This window comes from Salmo salar, chromosome 28, assembly GCF_965601325.2.
Source record: "Salmo salar chromosome 28, fSalSal1, whole genome shotgun sequence".
Lineage (NCBI taxonomy): Eukaryota > Metazoa > Chordata > Actinopteri > Salmoniformes > Salmonidae > Salmo > Salmo salar.
Genome location: NC_138318.1, coordinates 25372501 through 25391771, shown reverse-complemented (window position 1 = coordinate 25391771; position 19271 = coordinate 25372501). Strand labels below are relative to the sequence as shown.

The following is a 19271-nucleotide window of genomic DNA, read 5'->3' as shown; positions in this document are numbered from 1 at the left end:
CCTTACCTCCCTAATCTTACTACATTTGCACACACTGTACATATACTTTTTCTATTGTGTTATTGACTGTACGTTTGTTTATTCCATGTGTAACTCCGTGTTGTTGTTTTTGTTGCACTGCTTTGCTTTATCTTGGCCAGGTCGCAGTTGTAAATGAGAACTTGTTCTCAACTGGCCTACCTGGTTAAATAAAGGTGAAATAAAAAAGGAATAAAAGGAAAACAGAGGGGCGGGAGGAGGAGCTCTAAAGGGGGTCAGGTATCACATTGATGTGAGAGTTACAGTTTGGTGTAAACTCACTGATACTAAGAGAGTTGCACAGTGGCCCATACCAAATGAGTAATAGGGTCGACACCAGAATACAAATAATGCAGCCCTTTCCATTATACTGTAGGTCTACATGACTAATACTGTGCATATCAGTCACATATGTACTGAAATCAGGGGTCTCTTTAGTGTTGGCTGCATATTGAGGCATTATAAAGCTTAACATGTCCCTTTAATGATGACCCGTTAGAGCCCTTAGGGAGAGTTATACCACAAATTAATCTGCTAGCGGAAGAGACTGCTTAGTCCAGATAAAGTAGGCTACATTGTATCATCATGATGACCACTGGCTGGCTGGAGTCCCCCGTCAAAACGACGCAGATGCCTTCTAGTCCCCCGCCAAAATGACGCAGGTGCCTTCTATTACTTTAATCCCCACTTTCATCACCACATGCTGTGTAGTTTATTCTAACCGCTGAAATAAACTGCATTATTTGGAGACACCCAAAAAAATGTACTGTGCGGTTTTTTCTGTATTTTAATTAAATTTACAATATGCCATATTCTATGTAGGCTACACAATGAACTCGTGTGAAAAAAAGTACAAAAGAAAATGGAGTGGCGTCGGCAGCGCCACAAAATAACCATGTGCTTCTGCGCTGCGGCAGTTGCCAGGGGATATGGAATGGGAGGGGTTATGATTGGTTGAAGTGGGTTTGTTGCCTTGGCGACGGCGAGGGGATCGGTAGCGTTGCTGTGCGGCGTGATCTGCGCGCTGCGTGGATGGAGGAAGCAGCTGCCGATGTGATCTCTGACACTGAGACAGACATCTGAACACACAATTCCTGCCATACTGCTACTTTGCAGGCAACGCTTGCATGAATGTAAGTACTTGAGAAGGCGTCTTTAATTTATTTAATGGTGTGATATTACGGAATGCTTTAATGTGTTTTCCGTGGCCGGTGAAAGGTAGCGCAAAATAAATGGGAGAAGTGACTGATAGCTCGAGCAGCCAGCATGGTAGTTCAATAGCGAACAACATGTACTGTACTTCCCCCATTTGTTCTCTGAGCTCTAGCGTTGCGTTATGGAATGGTAAGCTATAATAGAAACAATGCTATATCGAAACTTTTCAATTCTTTAGACTTTGTTAAAAAAAAATCCAGTTGTGCTAATACGTTGTTTTTGGCGTCTCTTGTCTTCCATGTGGCTCTTTAGCTATCGAGTTAGCTAGATGTAGCAAACTTATTTTACGGTCGAGTAGTAAGTAGTTAGCCAACAACGAGAAATTTGACCGTCCAATGTGTTTTCATTTTCATTTGAGCTTGCATGAAACACTGTTAACTTAAATATCAATTGCAACAATGTGTACCGACGGTGGATATTTTGTATCCAACTTGGATGGCTTCGCCACTTTTCCACCTATTTGAATTGGTCAGATAAATGGCTCGTTTGCGCATGCAGTCATACGGGGAAAATGTATCGTTCTAGATTCTGTAAGGTGTTGGCTTGCTGCCCGTTTTACTTGACATTCGATTGCCATGTCACGAGTCTGGCAGGGAGTTCGACTATTTCTGTCAGACACCATATCGATAACTGCTTGAACTTGTTTCATATTGAGTAATGAGGTCGTGTCAATTTGGTGTAATTTGGAGCGTGGACCATTTTAACAGTTTGCTATGAGTCATCTTGAATCCAATTTCAAACGTTTGTCGGTGAGTCGTTCATGCAAGGACTTTATTTATTTGTATTATGGGGGGGTTTATATAAAAAATATAGGGCAACTTTGTTGGGCGACAGTAGCAAGGGGGGGGGGGGGGGTTTGTGAATATGTAGCACATTTGCTGTGTCCTCTGTGATTCATTTATTGGAAATTTGTATCAGTCAGTGAGTTATTTTACTGTTATTGATTCCTCGTTGAGTGACATTGCCAGTGGAAAGTGTTCCAGGGGTTATCGAAGAGCTGAGCAAGCAAAATGTAGCTTGCTAGCAGTTTGCTAACATTTATGTTCTTCCGCTAAAGCTCCTCTGTCCCATGAGTTGGCCTGCACGCAATGCAATATGTCTGGATGGACGTTGAGTCAATTCCTCAAAATCACTCACATGCCCAGATTGTCGCGGTGTTGCAATTTTGTCAGTTGAAATGTCCCCCACACAGTTCCAAACCCATCCACGTGCATTTATGGCGCTAGTGAGGTAGGAGCGTGGCCTTTGTCATAATGCATTATTGGACAGCAACAGAGCTCGCTGTTGATAGAAGTCACAACAGCAACTCCGAAAGGCTTGTTCACATATTGGAGCATATCAGCACATCACTGGACATGCAATGAGTTAGTGTCAAGTTGCCCTTGGTGTAGCTACGATAACTGCCAAAAATAAAGGAAACTCCAACAGTGTCTTAATAGGGCTTTGGGCTACCACGTGCTGCCAGAACAGCTGCAATTCACCTTGGCATAGATTCTACAATTTTCTGGAACATAATTGGAGGGATGCAACACCATTCCTCCACGAGAAATTCCATCATTTGGTGTGTTGATGGTGGAGGAAAACGCTGTCTCGGGTGCCGCTCCAGAATCTCCCATAAGTTTTAAATTGGGTTGAGATCTGGTGACTGAGACACACCCTTTAAACCCCCATGCTCCTTTGAGACCCCTCTTTCAAAGTCACTGAGATCTCTTCTAGACAAAATCATTTACTTGGACATTTTTAGTCATTTAGCAGACGCTCTTATCCAGAGCGACTTACAGGAGCAATCTGGGTTAAGTGCCTTGCTCAAGGGCACATCAACAGATTTGTCACCTAGTTGGCTTGGGGATTCAAACCGGTGACCGTTCAGTTACTTGCCCAATGCTCGTAACCACTAAGCTAATAATGGGCAACTGGGCATTTTTAGACATGACCCTAACCATTATGGGATGTTTATTGCTTATTTAACTAAAGAACCGCATCTGTGATTTTGGACATTGAAATTGGCACCAGAGGCAACAGTTAGGCTGCTACGGCTGTTCATGATGTAATGGATTAAAACAAGATTGTCCCAGATACAAATTACTAGCTATCTCCAAACAGTGAGTGACTGTTGGCAGCCAATTCATTATCTTTCTCTAAAGAGGTATGTCAGTTGGTGTGATAACATACAATGATAGTTTCCCCTCTCGTGTGTCTGTGTGATAGGGAAAAAGGGGTAACACCATCTTACAAAAGTTACACATTTGGGATTTCTGATTTGTAAAAATAAAATAATATATCAGTTATTTGGATTGGAAAGGGTTGCCTACTGTAGTTGTCTTGTTATGCAGGCAACGGTTTGTTTGGTGTATGTGCTGTGTGTGTTTGACATGAGGGTGGAGATGGGCAATGTTCCTTTTTTGACAAACAGTTTGCTGACTAATGTGCCTCAGATAAACAGTAAAACAAAGCAGGCCTGAGATAAAAGGAGAGGAACAGAAGTGATCAACCTGTCATTTGTTTACTGCCAGGAATTCATGCCAATAGTGTGTTTGTGTAGTGTGTGTGTGTGAGAACACAGTGTACATCATGATTGGTTTTCTTGGAACCATCTGCTGTTTTTTGTTGTTGCTATTTTAATACCCTGTGTGTTTTTGTAAATATGTTTTTTATACCATTGGCATTGTGTGTACAAGTATGTATACTTGCAGAGGAGGGCTGCAGTCAGAAGGGTAACTATTTTAGCTGCCTGAAATAGCCTGAGACCTGCTCTCTTTCATGGCATTCATGACTATAAATATGCCCTGCCCATAACCCTAATAATGCTGCTGCTAACCCCGCTGCTAACCTCGCTATGGAATGGTTATCTCTCTCCGCTCAGTGCAGCACAGGCACATGGAGCTGAACGATTGTCGTGTGTGTGTGTGTGTGTGTGTGTGTGTGTGGTGTGTGTGTGTGTAGGGGGGGCAGTGCTGTGCGTCGGTCATCTTCGCTGCTCCACATAATAAGGTTATTTAGATTGCGGGCATGAGATTCTGGAATCTAAATTTCCTCCCCGTTTTTTTAAAATGTATTTGCGCTCGACACTAGTTGAGACACACACACACACAGCCTATTCCACAGAGTGAAAGGAGCCATGCCATTTAATCAAGAAGTGGAATAGAAAGAGCAGCTGGTTCAATCTTAGTGAATATTCTGTCCTTGTCCTCTGGGACATGTTAAAGTATACCAGACTGACTGACATTATACATCTCACTCTGGAGACAAAGGGAATGAAACACATGTTTCTGAAACATGTAGGAGGCTATTCAGTGCCTTCAGAAAGTATTCACACCCCTTGACAGCCTGAATTTAAATTGGATTAGATTGAGATTTTGTGTCACTGGCCTACACACACAACCCCATAATGTCAAAGTGGAATTATGTTTTTAGAAATGTTTACTAATTAATGAAAAGCTGAGTCAATAGGTATTTAACCCCTTTGTTATGGCAAGCCTAAATATGTTGAGTAATTTTTTTTTTAAAACAAGTCGCATAAGTTGCATGAACTGTGTGCAATAAGTGTTTAACATGATGTTTGAATCACTACCTCATCTCTGTACCCCACACATACAATTATCTGTAAGGTCCCTCAGTCGAGCAGTGAATTTCAACCACAAAGACCCGGGAGGTTTTCCAATGCCTCAAAAAAAAAGGACACCTATTGGTAGATGGGTAAAAAACGCAGACATTGAATATCCCTTTGAGCATTGTGTTTTAGGTTATTGTCCTTCTGAAAGGTGAATTCATCTCCCAGTGTCTGCTGGAAAGCAGACTAAACCAGGTTTTCCTCTAGGATTGTGCCTGTGCTTAGCTCCATTATGTTTATTTTTTTATACTGGGAAAAAACTCCCGTGTCCTTAATGATTACAAGCATACCCATAACATGATGCAGCCACCACCATGCTGAAAATAGGAAGAGTGGTACTTGGTGATGTGTTGGATTTGCCACAAACAAAGCGCTTTGAATTCAGGACATGAAGTCAATTTCCTAGGTAAATCTTTTGAAGTTTTACTTTAGTGCCTTATTGCAAACAGGATGCATGTTTTGGAATATTTATATTCTGTACAGGCTTCCTTCTTTTAACTCTTGTCAATTAGGTTAGTATTGTGGAGTAACTACAATGTTGATCCATCCCCAGTTTTCTCCTATCACAGCCATTATATTCTGTAAATGTTTCAAAATTCCCATTGGCCTCATAGTGAAATCCCTGAGCAGTTTCCTTCTTCTCCTTCAACTGAGTTAGGCAGGACACCTGTATCTTTGTAGTGACTGGGTGTATTGATACCACATCCAAATTTATATTGATTCACCATACTCAAAAGGATATTCAAGGTCTGCTTTTTTTACCATCTACCAATAGGTGCCCTTTGCGAGGTATTGGAAAATCTTCCTGGTGTTTGTGGTTGAATCTGTGTTTGAAATTCACTCCTCAACTGAGTGACCTTACAGAATTTTATGTGTGGTTTACAGAGATGAGGTAGTCATTCAAAAATAATGTTTAACACTGTGACTTGTTAAGCTAAGGCCTTTGCCATAACAAAGGGGTTAAATACTGACTCAAAACTTTATAGATTTTCATTTTTTATTCATTTGTAAAAAATTTGAAAAACATATTTTCACTTTGACATTGAGGTATTGTGAGTTGATCAGTGACCAAAAAATATCAATTTAATCTATTTTCAAATCAGGCTGTAACACAACAAAATGTGGAAAAAGTCGAGGGGTGTGAATACTTCTTGATGGCACTGAGTGGCCTAGTTACACTTAACTTAAATCGTCTTGAAAATCTGTGGCAAGACTTGCAAATGGCTGTCCTAGCAATGATCAACAACCAACTTGAAAGAGCTAGAATCATTTTTAAAAGAATGTGCGAATATTGGACAGTCGTGGGCAAAAGTTTGGAGAATGACACAAATATACATTTTCAGTCTGCTGCCTCAGTTTGTATGATTGCAATTTGCATATACTTCAGAATGTTATGAAGAGTGATCAGATGAATTGCAATTAATTGCAAAGTCCCTCTTTGCCATGCAAATGAACTGAATCCCCCAAAAACATTTCCACTGCATTTCAGAGCTGCCACAAAAGGACCAGCTGACATCATGTCAGTGATTCTCTCGTTAACACAGGTGTGAGTGTTGATGAGGACAAGGCTGGAGATCACTCTGTCATGCTGATTGAGTTTGAATAACAGACTGGAAGCTTCAAAAGGAGGGTGGTGCTTAGAATCATTGTTCTTCCTCTGTCAACCATGCAAGGATATTGCTGCCAGTAAGATTGCACCTAAATCAACCATTTATCAGATCATCAAGAACTTCAAGGAGAGCGGTTCGATTGTTGTGAAGAAGGCTTCAGGGCGCCCAAGAAAGTCCAGCAAGCGCCAGGACCGTCTCCTAAAGTTGATTCAGCTGGGGGATCGGGGCACCACCAGTACAGAACTTGCTCAGGAATGGCAGGAGGCAGGTGTGAGTGCATCTGCACGCACAGTGAGGTGAAGACTTTTGGAGGATGGCCTGGTGTCAAGAAGGGCAGCAAAGAAGTCACTTCTCTCCAGGAAAAACAACAGGGACAAACTGATATTCTGCAAAAGGTACAGGGATTGGACTGCTGAGGACTGGGGTAAAGTCATTTTCTCTGAATCCCCTTTCCGATTGTTTGGGGCATCCGGAAAAAAAGCATGTCCGGAGAAGACAAGGTGAGCTCTACCATCAGTCCTGTGTCAGGCCAACAGTAAAGCATCCTGAGACCATTCATATGTGGGTTTGCTTCTCAGCCAAGGGAGCGGGCTCACTCAATTTTGCCTAAGAACACAGCCATGAATAAAGAATGGTACCAACGCATCCTCCGAGAGCAACTTCTCCCAACCATCCAGGAACAGTTTGGTGACGAACAATGCCTTTTCCAGCATGATGGAGCACATTGCCATAAGGCAAAAGTGATAACTAAGTGGCTCGGGGAACAAAACAGATATTTTGGGTCCATGGCCAGGATCTCCCCTGGCCTTAATCCCATTGAGAACTTGTGGCCAATCCTCAAGAGGCGGGTGGACAAAGGAAAAACCCACAAACTCCAAGCATGCCAGGGCAGATTGCAGAAGTCTTGAAAAAGAAGGGTCAACACTGCAAATATTGAATCTTTGCATTAACTTCATGTAATTGTCAATAAAAGCCTTTGACACTTATGAAATGCTTGTAATTATACAGTATTCCATAGTAACATCTGACAAAAATATCTAAAGACACTGAAGCAGCAAACTTTGTGGGAATTAATATTTGTGTCATTCTCAAAACATTTGGCCACGACTGTACAATCCAGGTGTGCAAAGCTCTTAGACTTACCTAGATAGACTCTCAACTGTAATTGATGCCAAAGGTGATTCTAACATGTATTGACTCAGGGGTGTGAATTCTTATGTAAATGATATTTAATTTCAATACATTTTGAAAAAATGTCTAAACATGTTTTCACTCTGTCATTATGTGGTATTGTGTGTAGATGGGTAAGAAAAAAAATCTGTAACAACTAAATGTGGAATATGTCGATGGGTATGAATACTTTCTGATTGAAGTACTTAATACATTAATCATGCCTTACCTATAGGTGATATTTCTGTCATAAATGTATGTTTCACACGGTAATATGCTAATTAGTCTGCTTTCCAATGTTTTTGCAGAGTAAATGCTGCTAGATTGCATGCTCTTTTTGTTTTTAATCATTTGATAACCTATCACAGGAGGGGGTTGTCACATGGAATTTAAATAATTTTATAGGATCTTTAGTGTCACATTCATTAGTGTTATGAAGAGCTTCTAGGGTCTTACAAACCCTATATGTGTGTTTTTTTTAAGGCCATACAAAGCATTCCCTATTACGTTAAAGGGATACTTCCAGATTTTGGCAATGAGGACCTTAATCTACTTCCCCAGAGTCAGATGAACTCCTGGATACGTGAGCGCTAAATGACTGGAAGTCTATGGTATCTACTAGAGGTCATGAGCTCCTGAATGTTTCTGCAAACAGATTTAGTTAGATACAAGGTCATGTAAAAGATACTACCCTCTACAACACAACCTTTACTTTAAATCAAAACTCCAAACCTACAGCCTGGATTTTAGACAACATTACTTGGAAGGATTCTTACTTCCAAGGACTCTCTAGCTAACTTTCTGGTAAACCAACAAATGGCAGAAACATCAATACCATCCAACCTGGAACTGAGTGAGTAATGTTCAGTCTGAAGTTGCTTCTAAAGCCAAGACGTAAAAGGTATTACAATCATCTCTAGATATTTTACTTTATAAAGACTGATAAATTAAGGCTACAGAGCTACCAAGCTTGCTAGGACTGAACAGACCCAGCTGCAACTTCAATTAGCGCTGAAGTGTGAAAGCCCTTGAACCCAACAATGGCAACAGAGAATCACAACCTCACCAATCCCAAATGCAGCGGGCTCTGAAGTCCCCTGCTCCATGTCTTCGTTACACCCCTGTGCAGAGGCTATCATAGTAAAGTTCCCCTCAGAAATAAAAAATGACACTGCACGAAAAGACAACAAACAGAAGATCCTCGGGGACAATCCAGAGACACTATTTGCGGACTGTTACAAGACTGGGAACATAAGCAATTTAATTTTCCACACAGGCAATCCCCTGGCCCGGCACAGTGCTATAAGACCACACTATTCCTCTGTCAAGAGTGAGGGTATTGGCCCAGGGTAGAAACTAAGAATACTGGAAAACGAAGACCCTGAGACAGCCTCGAACAATTTTGTATCAAAAGGTTGGAACAGTTGTGGTGCATGTGATTTTCAAACACTTCCAACGGGTCTGAGGTCCTCTGCTTTTGGCCTGAAGAGCAGGAACCCAGACTTCACCAAAGAAATCTGAAATGCAGACATTGTCATCCTGCAAGAAACATGATATAGAGGAGATGGACCCACTGGTGGCTGCTAGACTCGGAGGGGGGGGGGGGGGGGGGGTTATGCTAAACAGGAACATTTTACATTTGGCTAAAAATTCTAAAGAATCTCTCAATAAATAAAAATGGCCTCCTGTGTGCTACCTAATATTCCTGTCCCCCCCATATAATTCCCATAGTTTATCCAGTCTGGAGGGGGAGATCAACAATTTTCAGACCCAGGAACACGTACTAGTTTGTGGTGAACTAAACGCCTGAACTGGACAAGAACCCAACATTCTCAGCACACGGGGACAAATGCCTACCTGGAGGTGAAGACATTCCCTCCCAAATATGCTTCCCTAAACACATACAACCAACAAAAATAGGTCACAACTCTTGCAGCTCGGTCGCATGCTGGGTCTGTATGTAGTCAATGGTAGGCTTCGAGGGGAATCCTACGATAGGTACACACCTACAGCTCATCCCTTGGCAATGGGTACTGTAGACTACACACCTCAACCCAGAACGTCTGAGCGTTCAGTCAGCCCACTGACATCGATATCAGATTACAGCAAAATCAGTCTATTTGAACAGAGCAATACTCGATCATGAGACATCAAAGCCAAACAAACTGCATGCTATTAAGAAACGCTATAGATGGAAGGAAAGTCATGTAGAAACCTACCAAAAAACAAATCCAATCCCTTTTCGACAACTTCCTGGAGAAAACGTTTCCCTGAAAAGCCTAAACAGTATATTACACATTTTTCAGCTTCCTGTCAAATCTAAAAATGTCAAGCAGACAACCTAAAATTAACAACAATGACAAATGGTTTGATGAACGTAAAACCCTACAAAATAAATTGAAACATATCCAACCAAAAACAGAGACCCAGAACTTGAGCCTTCGCTATGGTGAAACAATATAGAAATACATTAAGAAAAAAGGAGGAACAGCATGACAGAAAACAGCTCAATCTCATTGAAGAATCCACAGAATCGAACCACGTGTGGGGAAAATTGGAACACAGTAAACGAACAACACGAAGAGCTACCTATCCAAAATGGAGATGTATGAATAAACCACGTCTCAAATCCTTTGGCTCTAGAACAAACATCAAAAACATATACATGATAAACTACAAATCTTAGAATCATCTATTAAAGACTACCAGCACACACTGGATTCTCCAATTTACATTGAATGAACTACAGGACAAAATACAATCCCCCCCCCCAACCCAAAAAGGCTGGTGGTGTTGATGGTGTCCTGAATGAAATACAGCTCACAAATTCCAATTGGCTATACTTAAACTCTTTAACATCACCCTCAGCTCTGGCATCTTCCCCAATATTTGGAATCAAGGCCCGTTCACCCCAATCCACAAAAGTGGAGACAAATTTGACCCCAATAATTAGTGGAATCTGCATCAAGTCATTTTGGATAAATCCTCTACAGTATCAACAGCAGACTCTAACATTTTCTCAGTGAAAACAATGTCCTGAGCAAATGTCAAATTGGCGTCTTACCAAAATACCACACAACAGACCACAAATACACCCTTATTGACAGACAAATAAAACAAAAGCAAAGTCTTCTCATGCTTTGTTCAATTCAAGTAAGCTTTTGGCTTAATTTGGCATTAGGGTTGGCTATACAAATTGATGGAAAGCGGTGTTGAGTGGAGGGGACAACATTTAAAAAAAATCAATGAACACAAAGAATAAGTGTTCATCTAAAATTGGCTATGAACAGATTTCTTTCCTCAGGGCTGTGGGGTGAGACAGGGATGCAGCTTGAGCCCCACGCTCTTCAACATATCAATGAATTGGCGAGGGCACTAGAACAGTCTGCAGCACTCGGCTTCATCCTACTAGACACTGAAATCAAATGTCTACTAGTTGCAGATGACCTGGTGCTTCTGTCCCCAACCAAGGAGGGCCTACAGCAGCACGTAGATCTTCTGCACAGATTCTGTCTGACATGACAGTGAATCTTAGCAAGACAAAAATAATTGTGTTCCAAAAAAAGGCAAGTAGCCAGACGACAAATATAAAATCTATCTAGACACCGTTGCCCTAGAGCACACAAAGAACTATACCTACCTCCGCCTAAACGTCAGACTTCCACAAGGCTGTGAACGATCTAAAAGACAAGGGAAGAAGGGCCTTCTACGCCATCAAAAACTCAACATCCCAATTAGGATCTGGCTAAAAATGCTTAAATCATTTATAGAATCCATTGCCTTCTATGGTGGTGAGGTCTGGGGTCCACTCACCAACCAATAATTCACACAATGGGGCAAACATCCAATTGAAAATATATACTTGGTGTACAATGCGAAACCGCAAACAATCCATGCAGAGCATAATTAGGACAATACCCACTAGTTATCAAAATCCAGAAAAGATGTGTTAAATTCTACAACCATCTTAAAGGAAGCGATGCCCACACATTCCACCATAATGCCCTCACCTACAGAGAGATGAACCGAGAGAAGTGTCCCCTCAGCCAGCTGGTTCTGGGGCTCTGTTCACAAATGCAAATAGACCCCACAGAGCCTCAGGACAGAAACACATTTGGACCAACCAAATTATAAGAAAGCAAAAACATAACTACGTGACACACTGGAAAGAATCTATCAAATAACAAAGCAAATTGGAATACTATCTGACCCTAAACAGAGAGTACACAGTGACAGAATACCTGACCACTGTGACTGACCCCAAATTTAAGAAATATCTTGACTATGTACAGACTGAGTGAGCATAGCCTTGCTATTGAGAGAGGCCGCCATAGGCAGAAGACAGGCTGTGTGCCCACTGCCCACAAAATGAGGTGGAAACTTAGCTGTACTTGCTAAACTCCTGCCAAATTTATAACCACTTTAGAGATGTATATTTCCCACAGATCACACAGACCCACAAAGAATTGAAAAGCAAATCAAACATTTGATCAACTCCCATATTTGTTAGGTGAAATACCGCAGTGTGCAATCACAGCCGCATGATTTGTGACCTGTTACCATGAGAAAAGGGCAACCAGTGGAGCACAAACACCATTGTAAATACCACCAATATTTGTTTATTTTTCTTCCCCTACTATTCGCACTACAAATATTTGCACATTGCTAAAACACTTTACCAACCTATTTGAGTGCAATATTTACTGTCAAATTCAAATATTTTTGTTGTTGATGTTTTGTCTTCTCACTCTTATTTATTGATTTATAATTTGTTTCACTTGTTGTAAACACATTTCCCATGCAATTGAATAAAGGGTTTCATTGTAAAAATCCTCATGTATCCCTTTAACAAGAATGCCATTTTATCACAGTGTGATAGACTTTGACCCATAATGAAGAAAGGTTAGGATATATCTCTTCAGAACTGTGGTATTGGTGTGCATAGGGAATTCTCTTATCTGGTGCCGTCTAATTGAGGCCATTCGGATTAGCAGAAGTTGACATGTCTGTTATTAAGAGACGGGAATGGTTAACTAATATTAATATAATAAGATATGCCATTTATCCAAAGTGACTTACAGTTGAAGTCGGAAGTTTACATACACCTTAGCCAAATGCATTTAAATTCAGTTTTTCACAATTCCTGACATTTAATCCTAGTAAATATTCCCTGTTTTAGGTCAGTTAGGATCACCACTTTATTTTAAGAATGTGAAATGTCAGAATAATCGTAGTGATTTTATTTCAGCTTTTATTTCTTTCATCACATTCCCAGTGGGTCAGAATTTTACATACACTCAATTAATATTTGGTAGCATTGCCTTTTAAATTGTTTAGCTTGGGTCAAACATTTCAGGTAGCCTTCCACAAGCTTCCCACAATAAGTTGGGTGAATTTTGGCCCATTCCTCCTTTGACAGAGCTGGTGTAACTGAGTCAGGTTTCTAGGCCTTCTTGCTCGCACACACTTTTTCAGTTCTGCCCACATATTTTCTATAGGATTGAGGTCAGGGCTTTGTGATGGCCACTCCAATACCTTGACTTTGTTGTCCTTAAGCCATTTTGACACAACTTTGGAAGTATGCTTGGGGTCGTTGTCCATTTGGAAGACCCATTTGCGTCCAAGCTTTAACTTCCTGACTGATGTCTTGAGATGTTGCTTCAATATATCCACGTAATTTTCCTACCTCATGATGCCATCTATTTTGTGAAGTGCACCAGTCCCTCCTGCAGCAAAGCACCCCCACAACATGATGCTGCAACCGTGCTTCACGGTTGCGATGGTGTTCTTTGGATTGCAAGCCTCCCCCTTTTTCCTCCAAACGATGGTCATTATGGCCAAACAGTTCTATATTTGTTTCATCAGACCAGAGGACATTTCTCCAAAAAGTACGATCTTTGTCCCCACGTGCAGTTGCAAACCGTAGTCTGGCTTTTTTATGGCGGTTTTGGAGCAGTGGCTTCTTCCTTGCTGAGCGGCCTTTCAGGTTATGTCGATATAGGACTCGTTTTACTGTATAGATATAGATACTTTTGTACCCGTTTCCTCCAACATCTTCACAAGGTCGTTTGCTGCGGTTCTGGGAATGATTTGCACTTTTCTCACCAAAGTAAGTTCATCTCTAGGAGACCGAAAGCGTCTCATTCCTGAGCGGTATGACGGCTTCTTGGTCCCATGGTGTTTATACTTGCGTACTATTGTTTGTACCGATGAACGTGGTACCTTCAGGCATTTGGAAATTGCTCCCAAGGATGAACCAGACTTGTGGAGGTCTATAATTTTTTGGCTGATTTCTTTTGTTTTTCCCATAATGTCAAGCAAAGAGGCACTGAGTTTGAAGGTAGGCCTTGAAATACATCCACAGGTACACCTCCAATTGACTCAAATTATGTCAATTAGCCTATCAGAAGCTTCTAAAGCCATGACATCATTTTCTGGATATTTCCTGTTTAAAGGCACAGTCAACTTAGTGTTTGTAAAATTCTGACCCACTGGAATTATGATACAGTGAAATAATCTGTATGTAAACAATTGTTGGGAAAATTACTTGTCATGGACAAAGTAGATGTCCTAACCGACTTGCCAAAACTATATTTTGTTAACAAGAAATTTGAAGTGGTTGAAAAACGAGTTTTAATGACTCCAACCCAAGTCTATGTAAACTTCCGACTTCAACTGTACGCATGCGTACGTACATTTTACATGTGGGTGGTCCTGAGATTCAAACCCATTACCCTGGCATTACAAAGGCCATGCTCTACCAACTGAGCTACAAAGGACCATGCCATAAACTAACTTCTCTCACTCCTTTTCTTCTATTGGCTCCAGTGTGCTAAGGTGCTGCAGTCTACACCCTTTATACCCAATTAACACTGAAGGTGCGAAGACAGTCTAATGGTGGTCCGACATTAACGATGTGTGCAGCAACTAGGCCTATCTCAACCGTCTGGACTGTGGTAGTGTGAGGGGTTCGAGATGGTGTTTTCCAATTGTAAAGCCATTTGCCTGTAGTAACAAACTGATGAGTTTCTTGCAAACTACAGTACCAGTGACCTCTGGTTGCTGCCTGACTTTAGTCAGTCTAGAAAAGGTCTGCGTGATTTAACAATGACCTTAAATGTGTTGTTGTCCTCTGTGGTTGGTTGGATAATTAGTTCTCATGTTTATAGCACAATGGAAGAACACGATGCCAGCGGGAGGATTACAAAGACAATCACATTAAATCACAGATGTCTGGTTTTGATGGACAGACGGACAGGAGCAACACTTTGAACTTTGCTAACGGTGTTGCTTTAAAAAGTTGAATTCCTGTCATTCAAACCAGGCTGTATGATTTTAAAGGAAGTGAAATATGAGCAAAAAAGGTGTGTCTTCTTGCTGTGGTTCTTTCTTTTTGAAGTTGCCCTAATTCAGTTATATTCATCATGACCGTCTATCTTTCATCTTGTCCTCTCTGTGCATTGTCCCTGTGGGGTTAGTAAGGTGTGTCTCCTCTGTCCATCTCTGGTGGCTTCTGATTTCTCCAACTGAACCAGCCGCCTTGGCTGTTGCTGCTGCCCCCTATCAACCCATCAAAGCTCGTGTCTGTCTGCTGATATGATCTGGCCTTTGTTTGGAGGTGACTGCTTTTAATGACTGCAGCTGCACAAATTTTTCATCTCCTGACACACAGGAGGAGGTAGCCGTACACCCCCCCCACCACCACACACACACACACCCTGAGCAACGCTTCTGTTGTCTTGGTTACATGACATCAGAGTGCAGTAATCAAATAAACGTGGCTGCTCTGAATTTGGGTTGCAAATGTATTACCGCTCTCTTTTCTTCAGGCAGAAGTGTGCCCCTCCACTCGTTAGGCCCCCAATCACAAAACAACAGTTGGAGCCCCTATCCCAACGGGGAGTTGTAAACAGGAGGATGGGTATGTGCACTTCTGAAAGCGTCACTCTCTGATCCGGTCTAATTAAGACGAGTGTGTTCAGACTTTAGGAGTGTGTTTAATTAAGCATGTTTGTGGTTTTGCATGTCTGATTTCTGAGAGTGGAGAGGTCGGAGGGGGGAAGACGTGGGACTTTAGGCCCCATAGAGAGAGCGAGTAATGGCGTCTTTTTGTAGGCACTAACTCCGCCATGGTTCATTGGACAAACGCCTATGGGGAAAAGCGTTTTTTGGTTGAACACCGAAAATAAGGTCTGTGGTTAACACAGGCTTAAGAGATCAGCTAATGTCACTTTTTTGTGAATTTTGAAGCATTTATGTCACAATAAAGGTCATGTTAACTGACTGCTATTATCTCATAGAACAACATGTATAAGCTCTCCTAAGCCTGTGTTCACCCCTGACCATATTTTTGGCATTTATTGCAAAAACCCTGTTCTTTCACCATTCATTTTTTCCATAGGGATGGCTGAATGAGCCAGAGGTAACTTATGTCCGGGTTTTAGGACTACAAGCTGGCCAGCTCTGTTGAAACGATGCTAAAGTGTGACCGTTGGCGGGTGAGAGAGGGAGAGAGAGGGAGAGTGAGAGAGACTCCTGCTTGAATAAACAGGCTGTGTTTTAAAGGAGATCGCCTGAACAGAGCGGCTTGGCTGACATTGATCAGGGATTGGGCGGAGGGGGGTGACCAGTAGGGCAGTGCTACTGTGGTTTTAAAAGGTTTTTGTATGGTACAGTAAAACAGAATTCATAATGCTCTTTGTCCTATGTTCAAAGGACACATTGGTGTCAAGTTATTACATTGTAATGTCAAGAAAATCTGAGACGATAGTTATTCGGTCATGAAAAAAGTATTGTCATTGTCAATACTTGTCTATTCAAATCAATCATTGCTGACATTCTCCACACCAATTAAGTACTTTTTTCCCGTGTTCTCAAAAGAGCACAAGCATTTTAATTTGTTTCAATAGTTGCCTCTCTTTTCGACATGATTCTGCAACGTGTCTCCTCTGCCACGAATCTGTGTTAGCTGGCTGAACTCTAAACCACATGACCCCTAAGAGATACCCCCCTCCCCTCGCACACACAGCACATGTTTTAGTATTCTTGTGGGGACTTAACCCCTAGTTATAACCTTCAACCTAACCCCTAGTTATAACCTTCAACCTAACCCCTAGTTATAACCTTCAACCTAACCCCTAGTTATAACCTTCAACCTAACCCCTAGTTATAACCTTCAACCTAACCCCTAGTTATAACCTTCAACCTAACCCCTAGTTATAACCTTCAACCTAAACCCTAGTTATAACCTTCAACCTAAACCCTAACTATAACCTTCAACCTAACCCCTAGTTATAACCTTCAACCTAACCCCTAGTTATAACCTTCAACCTAACCCCTAGTTATAACCTTCAACCTAACCCCTAGTTATAACCTTCAACCTAAACCCTAGTTATAACCTTCAACCTAAACCCTAACTATAACCTTCAACCTAACCCCAATGCCTAAAATAGCATTTTTCCTTGTGGGGACTGGCGAAATGTCCTCACTTGTCCGAATCTTCCTTCGCTATTTGCTTTATTACCGGTAATGCGTTGGGCAGACCGCACCACCCTGTGGAGAGACCTGCGGTTGCGGGCGGTCCAGTTGCCGTACCAGGCGGTGATACAGCCCGCAAGGATGCTCTCAATTGTGCATCTGTAAAGATTTGCCGGGGTCTTATAAGGGCCAAGCTGAATTTCAGCTCTCTGTGTCTCCATCTCTCTCTGTATCTGTCTCTGTCTGTCTCTCTCTGTCTCTGTCTGATTCTCTGTCTGATTCTCTCTCTGTCTCTGTCTGATTCTCTGTCTGATTCTCTGTCTGTCTCTGTCTGATTCTCTGTCTGATTCTCTGTCTGATTCTCTGTCTGATTCTCTGTCTGATTCTCTGTCTGATTCTCTCTCTGTCTCTGTCTGATTCTCTGTCCGATTCTCTGTCTGATTCTCTCTCTGTCTCTGTCTGATTCTCTCTCTGTCTCTGTATCTGTCTCTGTCTGATTCTCTGTCTGATTCTCTGTCTGATTCTCTGTCTGATTCTCTGTCTGTCTCTGTCTGATTCTCTGTCTGATTCTCTGTCTGATTCTCTGTCTGATTCTCTGTCTGTCTCTGTCTGATTCTCTGTCTGTCTCTGTCTGATTCTCTGTCTGTCTCTGTCTGATTCTCTGTCTGATTCTCTGTCTGTCTCTGTCTGATTCTCTGTCTGATTCTCTGTCTGATTCTCTCTCTGTCTCTGTCTGATTCTCTCTCTGTCTCTGTATCTGTCTCTGTCTGATTCTCTGTCTGATTCTCTGTCTGTCTCTGTCTGATTCTCTGTCTGATTCTGTCTGATTCTCTGTCTGATTCTCTGTCTGATTCTCTGTCTGATTCTCTGTCTGATTCTCTGTCTCTCTCTCTGTCGCTATCTCTCTCTCTCTTATGTCGCTATCTCTCTCTCTCCTGTCTTGCAGAGGAGTGAGAGCGAGACAGGAGAGCGAGACAGGAGAGCGAGACAGGAGAGCGAGACAGGAGAGGGAGAGACAGACACAGGGCTCTCGCTCCCCTGTCTCCTCGCTCCCCTGTCTCCTCGCTCCCCTGTCTCCTCGCTCCCCTGTCTCCTCACTCTGCTCTCCTCTCGCGCTCTCCCCTCGCGCTCTCCTCGCTCTGCTCTCCTCGCTCTGCTCTCCTCTCGCGCTCTCCCCTCGCGCTCTCCTCGCTCGCGCTCTGCTCTCCTCGCTCTGCTCTCCTCGCTCTGCTCTCCTCGCTCTGCTCTCCTCTCGCGCTCTCCTCGCTCTGCTCTGCTCTCGCGCTCTCCTCGCTCTGCTCTGCTCTCGCGCTCTCCTCGCTCTGCTCTGCTCTCGCGCTCTCCTCGCTCTGCTCTGCTCTCGCGCTCTCCTCGCTCTGCTCTGCTCTCGCGCTCTCCTTGCGCTCTCCTCGCGCTCTGCTCTCCTCTCGCCCTCTCCTCTCGCTCTCGCCCTCTCCTCTCGCTCTCGCCCTCTCCTCTCGCTCTCGCCCTCTCCTCTCGCTCTCTCTGCTCTCCTCGCTCTGCTCTCCTCTTGCTCTCCGCGCTCTCCTCTCGCTCTGCTCTCCGCGCTCTCCTCTCGCTCTGCTCTCCGCGCTCTCCTCTCCGCTCTGCTCTCCGCGCTCTCCTCTCCTCTTGCTCTCCGCGCTCTCCTCGCTCTCACCCTCTCCTCTCCGCGCTCTCACCCTCTCCTCTCCGCGCTCTCCTCGCTCTCACCCTCTCCTCTCCGCGCTCTCCTCGCTCTCACCCTCTCCTCTCCGCGCTCTCCTCGCTCTCACCCTCTCCTCTCCGCGCTCTCCTCGCTCTCACCCTCTCCTCTCCGCGCTCTCCTCGCTCTCACCCTCTCCTCTCCGCGCTCTCCTCGCTCTCACCCTCTCCTCTCCGCGCTCTCCTCGCTCTCACCCTCTCCTCTCCGCGCTCTCCTCGCTCTCCGCGCTCTCCTCTCGCTCTGCTCTCCGCGCTCTCCTCTCGCTCTGCTCTCCGCGCTCTCCTCTCGCTCTGCTCTCCGCGCTCTCCTCTCGCTCTGCTCTCCGCGCTCTCCTCTCGCTCTGCTCTCCGCGCTCTCCTCTCGCTCTGCTCTCCGCGCTCTCCTCTCGCTCTGCTCTCCGCGCTCTCCTCTCGCTCTGCTCTCCGCGCTCTCCTCTCGCTCTGCTCTCCGCGCTCTCCTCTCGCTC

General features: G+C 43.3%; 1 protein-coding gene across 6 annotated transcripts in view; it reads left to right on the top strand.

The window, feature by feature from the left end:
* Nucleotides 1–935: 935 nt before the first annotated feature.
* foxn2a (forkhead box N2a) overlaps nucleotides 936–19271 on the top strand; it is a 40629-nt gene continuing 22293 nt past the window's right edge. Inside the window, exon 1 of one of the 6 annotated variants that reach the window (XM_014180022.3) lies at nucleotides 936–1151. Coding sequence is in view for 1 of the 6 variants with exons in the window: in XM_014180020.3 (XP_014035495.1) it covers nucleotides 15541–15544 (4 nt within the window). In the remaining 5 variants the exon portion in view is untranslated. Of the gene's footprint in view, nucleotides 1152–1343; nucleotides 1363–1772; nucleotides 1983–15525; nucleotides 15545–19271 lie in introns of those variants that run through there. The other 5 variants (XM_014180023.3, XM_082970527.1, XM_014180025.3 and 2 more) reach the window with 5 other exon arrangements.